General features: G+C 51.4%; 5 protein-coding genes across 5 annotated transcripts; 1 reads left to right on the forward strand and 4 right to left on the reverse strand.

The window, feature by feature from the left end:
* Window positions 1-263: 263 nt before the first annotated feature.
* On the reverse strand, window positions 264-2619 carry M430DRAFT_63640 (hypothetical protein). The gene is made up of 6 exons (XM_024869070.1): window positions 2257-2619; window positions 1554-2029; window positions 1129-1431; window positions 931-1068; window positions 528-838; window positions 264-473 (listed from the first exon to the last, which is right to left on the reverse strand). Exons 1-6 carry the CDS (start codon window positions 2360-2362, stop codon window positions 437-439), a joined length of 1371 nt encoding a protein of 456 aa, XP_024723588.1. The 5' UTR covers window positions 2363-2619; the 3' UTR covers window positions 264-436.
* A 413-nt stretch (window positions 2620-3032) lies between these two features.
* Window positions 3033-5915, reverse strand: M430DRAFT_114344 (hypothetical protein). The gene is made up of 4 exons (XM_024861552.1): window positions 5715-5915; window positions 5586-5664; window positions 3510-5531; window positions 3033-3461 (listed from the first exon to the last, which is right to left on the reverse strand). Exons 1-4 carry the CDS (start codon window positions 5841-5843, stop codon window positions 3112-3114), a joined length of 2580 nt encoding a protein of 859 aa, XP_024723589.1. The 5' UTR covers window positions 5844-5915; the 3' UTR covers window positions 3033-3111.
* Window positions 5916-6482: 567 nt separating this feature from the next.
* On the reverse strand, window positions 6483-9357 carry M430DRAFT_133094 (hypothetical protein; the record flags this gene model as incomplete). Its single annotated transcript, XM_024862282.1, has 4 exons — window positions 9099-9357; window positions 8866-9006; window positions 6979-8811; window positions 6483-6926 (listed from the first exon to the last, which is right to left on the reverse strand). Exons 1-4 carry the CDS (start codon window positions 9129-9131, stop codon window positions 6483-6485), a joined length of 2451 nt encoding a protein of 816 aa, XP_024723590.1. The 5' UTR covers window positions 9132-9357.
* A 1038-nt stretch (window positions 9358-10395) lies between these two features.
* Window positions 10396-11782, reverse strand: M430DRAFT_95617 (hypothetical protein; the record flags this gene model as incomplete). The annotated part of the gene is made up of 4 exons (XM_024869898.1): window positions 10396-11284; window positions 11332-11411; window positions 11463-11654; window positions 11708-11782. The coding sequence occupies 4 exons, from the start codon at window positions 11780-11782 to the stop codon at window positions 10396-10398; spliced, it is 1236 nt and encodes a 411-aa protein (XP_024723591.1).
* A 500-nt stretch (window positions 11783-12282) lies between these two features.
* On the forward strand, window positions 12283-12624 carry M430DRAFT_15746 (hypothetical protein; the record flags this gene model as incomplete). The annotated part of the gene is made up of 2 exons (XM_024863314.1): window positions 12283-12435; window positions 12487-12624. The coding sequence occupies 2 exons, from the start codon at window positions 12283-12285 to the stop codon at window positions 12622-12624; spliced, it is 291 nt and encodes a 96-aa protein (XP_024723592.1).
* Window positions 12625-12918: the final 294 nt, after the last annotated feature.

Below are 12918 nucleotides of genomic sequence, written 5' to 3' on the forward strand. Positions count from 1 at the left end.
AAACTCAATGTATAGCGGCACTTGCGGGACATAACCCTAGAGCATAAGACGGAATCGGTTGAGACCTTCCAACTCTCTAGACGAGTTTCTCTTCAGGTCTAGGTACCCGGCAGACGACTTCGAGATGTTCCAGAGGGAAAATGGTGAGATACTTACCTGTAGAAACGGAAACCTATTGAACCTAGTAGAGGACTACAGACGAACAAGCACTTGCAATATTCCCGGAAATCATGTGCATATAGAAACAAGAAGGAAACCGAGCCACTCAGCCTACAAGTAGAAAGGAGGGAAGTAAAAATCAGAAAATGTATGCGCCCGGAACTTGTCATGCCGGAGGCGTAAAAGGCATGCGTAGAAGAGATAGATGACTGCTCTACAGGACACCAAATTCTCCTATCACTACTCGTCCAAGTCTAAATTACCGGCACGCCTCGATCTAAGGCTCCTGCTGCAATGTAGAACCATGCTTGTACCTAGACCTTGTTAGCTTCGCATACTCACCGAAATCACATATAGAGTGGACTTACTTCTTAACAACCCTCTCGATACCATCCAGTCCCATCTTCAGCGTCTCCATCTTGGGGCCATAGCTAAACCGCACGAAGTGATGGCAAGGACTATCGAAAAGATCACGTCTCTTACTCGGGTTCAGATCGAAGAAGATACCCGGCACGACGATCACGCGTTCCTCGAGACAAGCCTGGAAGAAGTTCAGCCCGTCAGATATGGCGGGTGGCAGTCCCTCGAGGTCCAGCCACAGGTAGAAGGTCGAGTCAGGAACAGTCCTAATGATGAAACCCATCTCGCGGAGACGGGAGACGACGTAGTCACGTTTGTCCTGTTCGTGCGTTTAGTTTGGTGGAAGAGAATAGGGGGTAAGGGAAGCGAGGAGGAGAAGCGAGATCAGGAGAAAGGGGGAGGATATGGTACCTTGAAATGGCGCTGCAGAGCTATCATCTCGTTACGCACTCTCTGCGGTTCGAGCATGGCGACAGCAGCCTCTTGGAAGGGTACATTAGCCCCACCATCAAGATAGGAACCACAAGACCCAATGGCTTTGATGAATTCCTATATATTCCCCATTAGCACACCTCTTTTCACAGGCCTCGAGGCGTCTAGCATGCATACCTTCGGGCCAACAATCCACGCAATTCTCCAACCCGGCAATCTGAACCGCTTCGTGAGACCATCAATAATCAACACGTCGTCCTCATCCACATCGACGACATTCTCCGCCGCGCTAATGGTGGTACCGTCACAGTTGCTCGTGTAGTTGTAACCCCCATAGAACTCATCCATAACAAGTGTCGCCTTGTTCCTGCAGATATCTTGGATCTCCGCCAACTCTGGGTTCTTGACGACCCTTCCTGTGGGGTTACGCGGGTTGGATGTCAGGATCACCGAGGTGCCGCGCGCGATCTCATCAGCGATCTTGTCGGGATGGATATGGTAGCCATCGGCTTCCGCCAGGGGACTAGGAATCGCCGCGAACTGTGCTAGGTTAGCCATCCACACTGGCACAAGCAAGCAACACACGCAGGGAGACAACCAACATTCTTGAAGAGGGACAACATCTCATTATAAGCTGTGTAATCCGGGATGAAGAAGCCCAAGTACGCATTGTTCAACACGGCCGCGATTCTGATCAGGCCTGCCCTTCCCCCAGGCACGATGCACACATTCTCGTATGTGTACTGGCTCTCCTTGCCCTGTCTATGATGCACGTTATACAGATTCGCGACCGCAGCGCGCAGGCTCTTGATGCCCGCCGTCGGCCCATACTCACGCCCCGTCATCGAGATGTTGATCTCGCTGGGGCGGTCGAAGGAGCCCTCGATACCGTCCTCGACCTCGGGCGCGCCCTGGCCCAGGTTCGCCCATCGCTCTGGTTCTTCTAGGAAGCCGTGCTCGTAGGCTCGTTCTGTGCACCAGACAACACCTGTCGAGGCGCGCGTGGGGTCGAGCCCCGCGTGCGACTTGTGGCCTTCGTGAGCGTTGCGGAATTGCGTATGGATCTTGGAGCTCGTTTCTGGGTGTCCTCGTTAGTTTGGGTCCCACTGATAAAAGATGTCGTACTCCAGTAGGCAGACTGGGATGAAGTGTAGAACGGTTGTTTGTTCCGTGTAAGCAGAGGCATATATCTTCCAGTCTTTCGTAGAGCAGAAGTAGTATAGCTCGACTCGCGCAAGAGCTCGAGGTCATAGAGGCTGAGACGCCAAGGGAAAAAAGCAAAACTAAACAGCCAGCTATACATACCATTCGCACTGGGCTCATGCGTGCTAAATCTTCTGCCCAACTTGGTCGACTCTCTTGGGACGCCGGTCTGGCGGTTCATCGAGAACTTGCGGCTGTGCAACGACATCTTTGCGCTGGATCTCTGTTTGTTTGTTTGTTTGCTTGCTTGCTTCTTTGTTTTGTTCTCTGGGTATCTGGCTTGGCGCAGGAAGAGCTCGGATTTATATTTATTTATTTATAGGATGGGAATTGCACCTTGAAGAGGATTCGGCAGAGGTGGGTATCGCGGAAGAGAGCTCCAGGTTGCCCGGGGATGATCCCCTGCGCGGCAGAAGGAAGTACGATGCTGAAATTTCTCTCAGAGGATTATTCCTCCCTGCTGTGCCCCACCAGCCACCAGCGGTGAGGAAAAAGCAAAAGCAAAAGGCATGCGTCGTGCTCTTCTCTCATGTACTTCTGTTATCGATTAGAAAGCCGCCGCCGACGGAAACGAGGGCCGGGAAGACGTTCAACTTGAATTCAAGACTTCGGGCTACACCGCAACGCTGTGGACGTTTCGGGCCATCTATGGCCGAATCCGCCATGTACAACAAATCAAACAGAGTCCACAAGTCTCGTCTCTCTTCTACGATATCAGACTCGTCTACGGTACCAAGGACGGATATCTGGCTCAACTCGAGTCTCACCTCACATCATCCAGAGTACTTTGTGGCCCACTTTCACCAGGGCTCCGCAGGCCGAGACATACAGGAGTGGGGTTGGGCCCCATAGTATACGTTTGAAACTCTCAATTCTACTGGTCGGGCTACAATACTACATACAAGATAGATGGGTAAGGAAATAAAGCAGGCGCCAGCCCGTGTATGCGTCGGAGTTTTAGGAGACCTCCGCAACGGCTTCGTCCTCCTCCAACATCCGACTGAAGGAGAAGGGTTCAAAGGGAACCCCATCTCCCATAAAATGTTTGCTCATCGCTTCAACCCAGTGCAGACGCAAACTGTGCAACATGGCACTGGTGCCTTCCATCACGACCAATACAGCGATTGTGAGGAAGAACCATGCGTAGAATGTTATGACGAGGACGATAACTCCAATGACTCCTGTGCCTTCAAGACCAATGGCTAGAGTCATGGTCCAGAGGACTACAGAGAGTTGTTGATGGGCCAGGGACAGGGCCCACAGACGCAGATAGGAAGCAGTGTGAGAGACACAGTTCAGACAGAATTCTGTGGAAGGTTAGTAGACACTCAGTAGTAGGATTCGGGGCCACATACCAATCGTATGGATGACCTGGTGGATCATAACTTCGGAAAATTCGAATTCTTCATGCTCTTCATCCTCTGCGATGCCTTGCGTGATCATGGCAATGCCTTCACCGTCACTTGCTACGCTGGGCCTGCCATCAAAGGTATTGCCTTCCTCATCATCCCCATCAAGCGCACTGACCCGCGAAGTCTCGCCGATACCTCTGTATCCCTTGGCCCGAGCTCTGTTATGTTCCCATCTGAGGTAGAACGGCTTCAGGAAGAGTAGTATTGGAACCTGGATGAGGGCAATAAGCAGAAGCGCAATCTGGATAAACGCCTGGCCCTTGTAGAGTGGATCCTCGATAGTCCCAGGTGACAAGAACATGTAGATCAACATGTTCAAGAGTCCGGGGGGAGCCTGCCCGATGGCATACCAATCGATGGACCATTTGTAAACGATCGCGAAGACGAGATATCCAAAGATAGACTGGAAGAATATCATACCAGGGACGAAGACCCCCCAGATGTCGATGGGCGTCTTGAAATGGCGGGCGTTGATGTAAGATAGACACAATGAATATGTCATGTGGCACCAACCCATCAAAATACTAAGCTTCATCTTGTAACTGTTGGAAAACAAGAGATCGTTTTCGGTGCCGTGCCACATCCAGTCCAGACCAAAAGGATAGCGATAATCGCCCTTCAACTTCGCTAAAACCGTCGTTCCCTCCTCCCAGTTATCTGGCAAATCCCATTTCCAGGCGCTTGGGAACAAAGAGAGGGACTTCGAGAAGACATCGTTGTAGATAAGACCAGTATACATGGAAAAGATACCCATCATAAGCATGATGTATCGCCCATAGAAGGCCATGGAGAAGATTTCATCGCGAACTTTCTTGAGACTCTTCTCCCAATAGATCATGGCCGCAGCGGCACAGGCCATGATAAAGCCGTGTCCAAAATCACCAAACATGACAGCGAATAAGAAGGGGAACGTAACGATGGTTGGCAGACCTGGGTTGACTTCCTGATATTTCGCGGTTCCATAGGCGTTGATGATGGTCTGGAAACCTTCAGTGAACCTGTTTGTCTTCTGATACGTTGGGGGAGTCTTGTTCGTCCTAATCTCGTTGATAATTGATGGCACAGAGAGACCGGCCCGATTGTTGACATCGTGCAGGGTCGACTTGATCAAGGGCAGGGAATTTGTTGGACACCACGCCTCAGCAATCAAGGTCTTCCTCGCATGATCGTAGGAGAAGAGGTTGAGCGTCTGATATACTGCCTTCTCCTTCTTGATGATGACCAACCAAGCTGCCAAGCTCCTTGCAATCTGCGTGAGCTCTGCATCAAGAGTCTGCTTCGTGTTGCGTAATACGCTGCCAAGATCGCTGAGGCGGGTATTGACTTCGTGTATCTGGTCACGACGGAGATCGCTGTTCTCGTCTACACTGTACAAATCCGCGCCCATGGACTCCGAGATCCTCCTGATTTTGGCGATGAGCTCCTTCCCGTGCGCGAAGATGACAAAGACATTCTTGTTGACCGACTCGTTATTCGTAGGGTCGATGAGCGGTTCAGGGATCTCAGCCTGGTTCATGTAGAGATTTCCTCGCAGTGTCCGCCAAAGAATCCGCTCAAACCCAGCCACGCGGTCCCGCGGGATGACACCTGCCACAAACCCAATATTCATAACCGAGAACGTTCTCTCTGCATCTCCATTCAGACCCGAGGGATGTTGCTCGACGTCTTGGAGCAATGGCGCGTCGTCATCCTCTGTCGACGTTCGGATCTCCTCCACGTTGCCATGGGCCCGATCGAAGAACCCTCCAGTCTCCCGGAGCACCCATCTCCATTCTGTCAATTCCACTTCTCTCTTCTTCAGAGTCTCGTAGCTATCATTCAGAGATGCAATTCGCTGCTCAAGGCTCTGTGTGCGGTCGGCAAGCTCATCGATCTCGGTGGCGGAAGGCGCAGCTACAACATCAATGTCGAGATCCAGCTTCCGGACCGGGATATCAGCTTTCAGCATCTGCGCCTGGAAATATCCTATGAAGCCATTAGACCCACAGGATCACTCCCCAAAACCATACTAATACATACGCAGTTGTCTCTCAATGTTATCTAACCGTCGAATCTCCTGGGTAAAAGTTCGTTGGAAAGCCGTAGTCTCGGAATTGAGCTTCCAAATCGTCAGTCCATGCTTTCCTCTTCCTGTATACTGGTACTCACATCCCGAAATTGGATCTGTCCGAGCTCTCCCAGAGCGTTCACAATCTCCCGGCCGATTTCATTGGCGATGTAGAGCTGCACTAAGCTCATGTCCGCCGACCGGAACATGGTATCCTCTGCGGGCGCCATGGCGAAGATAATGGGGCGAGCGAGCGTCCCAGATCCCTCTTGTAATGGCGGTTTGCGATTTGAGGTGTTGTGTTGTAGCCTCCAGAGCTTCGGATCCTAGACTTCCAGCTACTTGGCGCCATTTCAGATTACATAATGTCACGTGATTTGTCCGCAAGAGTGGAGCCATCCATGGTTTACCCCTGAAAATGTAACTTATATGAACAGTACAGGAATAGATGCAAAGGATTCACTTCTACAAAGAGCGCATCCATAAGGCAAGGACTGCCGGCCCCAGTTTTGAGATATTTCCCTGCGGAATGGAACTTCAGCTTAGGTTCATTACCCAAACTACGATCACGCCAATTGGATACTGAAATAATACAATCTCATGAGTTGGATCATTGTACACGGCGCTGCGGCTATCTATCTATCCTACAAATAGAACAGACCCAACGTACCGAGCCCTCATCTCTTCCTCATCTCACCTCTTCGCTACCTGACAAAGGAAAATATATCTATGCTACAGCGAGTCCCGTGTCCCAAGATGCTTGACAGAACCTTACCAACCAAATATCAACACTCAGCTGTGATACATCTCGCCAAAACGCCACCCATGAGCGGAAAATTTCACCACAATCCTCACCACACACGATCTCCTCACGCAACTGCGCCACCTTCCGCTGGCGGCTCCTTCCCACCATTACCCGCTTCCGGTGTGCTCCCTGGGAGCTGAGGCACCTCGGGTAATTCACCACCTATTGATCCGCCTAGAGTAGGTATCTTGATGTTGCCGCTTGGCATCACCAGTTTACCTTCCAGCTTTTCTCCCTTGATCACCTTGTAGGCCTCGTCCTTGCTCAGTGTCTCGTAATCCACCAGCGCCCTCGCAAGGTAATCTAATTCCTTGCGCTTGTTTTGGAGAAGAGCGGTAGCACGAGCGCGACCCTCTTCAATGACGCGGCGGACTTCCGACTCAATCAGCTGCTTCGTACCGGCTGATAGCATGTCATGATTGGATGCTAAATCGACATTACCGAGCTCTGAGGACATTCCGAAACGCGTTACCATCGCATAAGCGATTTGGGTTGCCTTTTGAAGATCCTGTTACTGGTCAGTATAATCGGGTCGAAGGAATAGGCAGAATGATACGTACACTAGCAACTCCACTGGTAACCTTGTCAGGCCCGTAGATCATTTCTTCCGCAACCTTACCCCCGAGACAAACGTCGATTTGAGCCTGATATTCGTTCATTCCCATAGAGTATTTGTCCATCTCTGGCAAGTGCATCGTCATACCAAGGGACTGGCCACGAGGCATGATGGTGATTTTATGCAATGGGTTCATGCCAGGTGTAAACATGATCACCAAAGCATGACCAGCCTCGTGGTACGCAGTCATCTCCTTTTCCTTCTGGCTAATGACCATGCTCTTTTTCTCGGCGCCCATCATGACCTTATCCTTAGCCCACTCGAAGTCGAACATAGTGACAGCTTGCGCCTTAGCCTTGCTCGCGTGTACAGCGGCTTGGTTGATGATGTTCTCAAGTTCGGCACCTGAGAAGCCCGGGGTTCCTGCTGCAAGGGCTTCAAGGCTCACATCTTTGCCGACAATAACGTTCTTCATGTGATGCTTGAGAATGGCCATGCGGCCACGGACGTCAGGAAGACCAACGACAACATTTCGATCGAATCGGCCAGGTCGGGTAAGAGCCTTATCCAACAACTCAGGGAAGTTGGTAGCAGCAAGGATGATAACATTGCTGTTCTGTTCAAAACCATCCAGCTCAGTGAGAAGTTGGTTGAGAGTCTGCTTGACGTAGGCGGCGTCTCGTGCGTTACGCTTTCCTCCAATAGCGTCCAGCTCATCGATGAAGACAATAGCAGGAGCTTTTCCCTTGGCGGCAGCAAAGAGCTCACGAACTCGCTTTGCACCAACTCCCACATAGACTTCGTCGAACTCACTACCAGACATGAAGAAGAAAGGAACGCCCGCTTCGCCAGCGACGGCACGTGCCAACAGAGTCTTTCCGGTTCCAGGAGGCCCAACAAGCAGTACACCCTTGGGGAGTTTGCCACCGAGCGTGGAAAACTTCTCAGGGTTCTTCAAGAATTCCACGAGCTCTTGCAATTCCTCCTTGGCTTCGTCACATCCATGGACATCTGAGAACCGCACAGTCTGATGTTCCGCCTTGGCCTCATTGTCGGCTTTTCCGCCAACCTTTCGGAACGTATTGAAGGTCTCGATCATCATTGTAACGACCACCATGCTCAGATATGTAAACAGACAGAAGTAGAGGAGGAATTTCACCCATTTGAAGATGGTGCCACCAATGGTCTCTTCGACCACAACATGAAGCGGTGCATCTTTTGCCCCGCTACCATTGTTGGGTCCACGAGCCACGGCAACGTTCCCCCCTCGTGACGAAGCGGCGATTGCTTGGCCAATAGCCTGTAATTGTGTGTCGGTGAGATTGTTTGGTTGTCCAGCAAGTTGGTTCCCAGAAGTTGCTTCACCGCCCAGCATAGCCAGCGCCTTATGGTACGCCGCATCAGCATGCGCATTTGTGGCGAATTGACCGGTTTGGTATCTCTCGACGATTATGGCAGGCATATTAGCACGTAACAAAGCTTGGTAGAAGGCATTCTGGGCAGTAGCGCTATTCGGATTTCTGTTCGCCGTCTCTTCCATGTGCGCTAGAAGATTCCTCGAGGTACTGCCAAATATAGTCCTCTCCTGGGGCTTTGCAATCTTCGTGAAAGGTGCAGTAGGCCGCTGAATTCGAAACTGCGGTATCGTAGACAGCTGGCGGACTTGTGGCGGGCCCATAAACACCCGTCTGGAGATGGGGTTCGCAGCAGCCAGCGTCCCCTTCTGCATTGCTGAAACGGTAGTCCGGATGTTAAAAGGTGCTTGAGATGCGATTTGTGGTGTGAGGGAGGAAGAAAAGGACGGCGGGAGGTCTTTCATGAATTCTGGAAGAGCGGCCTTCGAGTGGCGTTAGCATCATCAACAGAGCACTGATATCAATCCAAAACATACCTTCGACACAGAAGAGCTGTACTGGGCCACTTGCTGAACCTGCGCACCCTTCCTTTGGGTCCTCTGTCCCAAGATCCTCCACGGCGCCGACACCGCATTCGTCATCGAAGGCCACAGCTCCGTCGCTGCCGCTGCCATGCTCTGTATTACACCCTGTCAGCAAAAAAACTCACCAATATGCCATATCCATGCCATGCAGGATATCGACCGAATAGCTAGGATCGAATACTCACAGGCAGCGCAGCAGAGGTCTGGAAAGCCATCATCCACTCTTTCAACCCTACTCGATCTCGGACCCCAACCTCACGGCACGATGCACACAGTCCCCGCAGCGTGCGATGTGCCGTCCTCTGGGCTGCTTATACTCGTATATTGTCAAAGAGCGTAGATGAGCGATAGGTGGACGGTGTTGTCGTGGTTCGCCACCTAATGAGGCGAAAATACCTACGTGTTGCGTGAAGCTTGTCGAAAGACGTCGAAGTCGAAGCCGAAGTCGTGCTAAGTAAGCGAACCTGCTTAGCGACCGATGCGTGCCGCCGCGACTCTGCGTGATGATTCAACCTTCTGATACGGCGTGATCACGTTTGAAATAAGTTGACTCGACTTGACTTGACGATGCGCTCCTTGAGTTTCGATTATTTCGGTACGAATCAAGAGGGCCGCCTTATCTGGATAAGACCGAAGCAGCTCAACGCTTCTAAAGCGCCGCCAAGAATCTCTCAATCCACTATCACGTGACACGGTACATTTGAATGCGCCATTAGGACACAAGCACAAGGACAAGCGGAATAAGTAGTTCATGAGTCTCCAAATGAGGATACTAGCATTCGCAGCCGCTACAGATACAAGCGCCCAGTATTTGTAACCTTTGATTTAACAGAATCCACCCACGAACACCTTATGGATTATAGATACATGATCCTATGTAGTTGCCGTTTCCCTATTATAACCCATACCAATCCCGGTAATCCATCCTCCTTCGAAAGCAACAAACACCGCTCCGTTACCCATTATTCGAGTATATGTGCTGCAGCGCATCGGGATACAGAAAATAGCAATCGGGTATTTGCAGTGGTGAAAGCCTGATGTATATTCAGTGCGAAAGCAAATGCCGCATCGCGAAACGAAAGAACAAAAGCTGGTAGGTGTGCAAGGCCCAAAGGTCCACCCTGGGGATATCGGCGCTCGAACACAGAGAGGAAGACGCTAATGCGGATAAATGGATGAGAGGGTCGTTCGTCGAATCGTCGCGCTCTCATGGTGGGGGGTATCTGAAGTGTGTGTGAAAGAAGTGCGATCGTGACTAGTCGTGAAGATCGTTTGATACAGGAAACAGAATCGAGAAAATAAATTAGCCCCTCCTTTTCCTTGTTTTTGGGATTTTGTGATAAGGGTGCGGCTGTTAGTCCGGCAGTCTTTCAGGACCGGGAGGACAGCTAGCTTAGTGATACAGTTGTGCTAGGGGGAGCAGAGTGTCGGGATGGGGGTGCTCCAGTGCAATGGTTGAGACTATGGTCATTAACGGATCGTTTATAGGTTCTCAATGCGGGCGCTAGGCATTTGCAAGGAAGGGTCGTCGAAGGTCTCAATCTTTTGGATCCAAGGGTAGTGGAAAACTTGGGCTTGATGGTAGGCCTGGATATTACTGGCTTCGACTTGTGCCTGGTAGCCTGCTATGCTATTGTACCACTGACCGTCTTGTGGAGCAGTAGGTTGGAAGTGTTCTTGCACAGGAGGGACTGGAGTCGCAGATGAGGAGTGTTGTTGGGTGAGATGATGCGGTAAGTGTTGGAACTGTACTACGGGCTGCTGATCGACAGGAGATGAGTCCTGGAGAACGTAGTTTGCCGCTTGCGCTGGGTGACCATAATATGGCTCTTGGGATACTGGACTGGCCCTAGAAACGGAAGAGTAGCTGCTTGGGCTACTCTCAAGAATCTCTTGATAGCGAGGAATGTGGTAGGTCTGGAGCGAAGGTGGGTTGGTGTTCAGAGTCGCCACCCCAGGATTATTCTGCTCCGGTACGTAGTATGAAGCATTGAGAGGCAGGTTCGGCGCTCTTTGCATCAATGGATTCTGGTGAGGCTCTTCTGGGATGGATTGGTTGCTGAAGGTTTGCGTGCCGCCTGAGAGACTGTGCCGGTGGTTGTAATTTTGCTGGATTGGATATCCATCCATCTGTTGTTGCCCAAAATCCGCAAAAGAATGCGCTCGTTGCATGTGAGGCCGCTGTTGGCCCGTGGAACGTGTGAGAACTGCCATGCTCTGTGGCCACTGTACTTGCCCAGATTGCTGTGGAGTCGAGGGTGATGTACCGCTATCTGAATCAGAAGTTTCGCCATCGTCCAACTCTAAGGAATGAATGCCCCTCTGATGAGAACGACGCTGATGTTTGACCATCGTTGTCTTACGGCAAAAACTAGATGATATTAGCTCAAACTGTAGTAACCCAACCAGGTGACAAACCTCTTCAGACAACCCTCGTATGCACATTTGTAGGGCCTCTTCCCCGTATGAATGCGGCGATGGCGCGCAAGACTTGAAGACTGTTATGATATTAGCTATGCTTTGAGAAGTCCACCTGGACGAGAACTTACATCTGAGAACCGTTTCCCGCAACCGATATGCTGGCACTGATGCGGTTTCTCGCCCGTATGAGTGCGGATATGAACGGTGAGCGCACTTCTCTGGATGAAGCTTTTGCCACAACCGGGGGTCATACAAGAGTATGGGCGCTCATTCGTATGTATACGGTAATGCCTCTGAAGATCGGATTTCCGGTTGAAGCTCTATATTATCTCATAAGCTGACCCTCGACCACATCTTGGGGTGTTGAACGTACCTTGCTACATGCTTGCCAGTCACACTCAAAAGGTCGGGCGTTGGGCTCATTCTCTACCAGCTCCATGACGTCCATCCTGCGGTTCCTCCTACGCTCTCTCTACCCAACGGGATAGGTGGTAGTTACCTCTTTCCTTCAGGGCGACTGAGGCTGTCAGGAGTGGTGAACGGTAATCGGGATTGGTGCGTTCAGGGAACACTGTCAGTTGGATGAAGACCGGCAATTGCTGGGTGAGATTAGGTGGAGTCCGGAACTCGAGGTGAGATCAAGGCGAGACGTATGACAAGATGGTAGCTCTGAGAAGAATCCCACACCTATCGAGGTAAAGACACTGAGGTCTTAGAACGAGGAAGCGTCCAGCGCAAGAGCTGTAGATATGAAGCAGCGGGCGAGAAGGAACTGATATTCAAAATATTAATATCAATGAAAGGCTGATATGGCGTTGCTCTTGGCTGTCACCGCTACGAAAGCCGTTGAGCCTTGAAACTGGACCTGAAGGGGGCGAGTAGTAATCTTAGACGATGAGGTAGTTTGGACGACGAGGGGAGAGCGTATAGTTTATACATGCACCCACGATGCTATGGTGCTTCCTGGCGAGTGGCGGATTATCTGCTCCAGCCTGGTGGGGCGAGACAACAACAAGTCTAGAGAATGGGTACTCCACGTCGAGGAGCGTGCTTCCTAGTAAGGAACCCTGGGCCTCGCCTTCTGGGCTAGTGCGGAGTGATGTGAGCGGGTGTTAAGTTTGAAGGCCACGGACCATTCTTGACCAAGGCCAGTTCGGACTCAGCGAAGTGCCGAATAGATCGTCGAGCTTCTCGAGCCTCTCCAGCTCCCAGCACGTTCCGGCGCTCGGGCTCGACCGGGACAGTGGCGACGGCAAGGAGACGAGTGTGATGGACGTCTTGATAGTGTAGCTTCTAGTGAGGGGGAAGTGGAGGAAGATTCGACGTCGAATGGCGCCACCTCCCGGCGCTTGATCTAGAGATATATGCGCCTGGTAGCGCGTTGAGGGGGGCTTGCTCAGTCTGGCTGCACATGTATTTGGGAGTAGAAGCAGGAGAAGGATCTCGACTTTCGAGATCACAGGCGGGTTTTCAGCAGACCGGGGACGTCAGCTCAGATGCGATATCGAGGGGGAGGAGACTCTGCTCGAGACGTAGTAGGTAGGTAGGTAGTCCAGCGGAGGAAGACAGAGATGGCCCGGGCAG

The sequence above is a fragment of the Amorphotheca resinae genome (assembly GCF_003019875.1).
Source record: "Amorphotheca resinae ATCC 22711 unplaced genomic scaffold M430scaffold_2, whole genome shotgun sequence".
NCBI lineage: Eukaryota > Fungi > Ascomycota > Leotiomycetes > Helotiales > Amorphothecaceae > Amorphotheca > Amorphotheca resinae.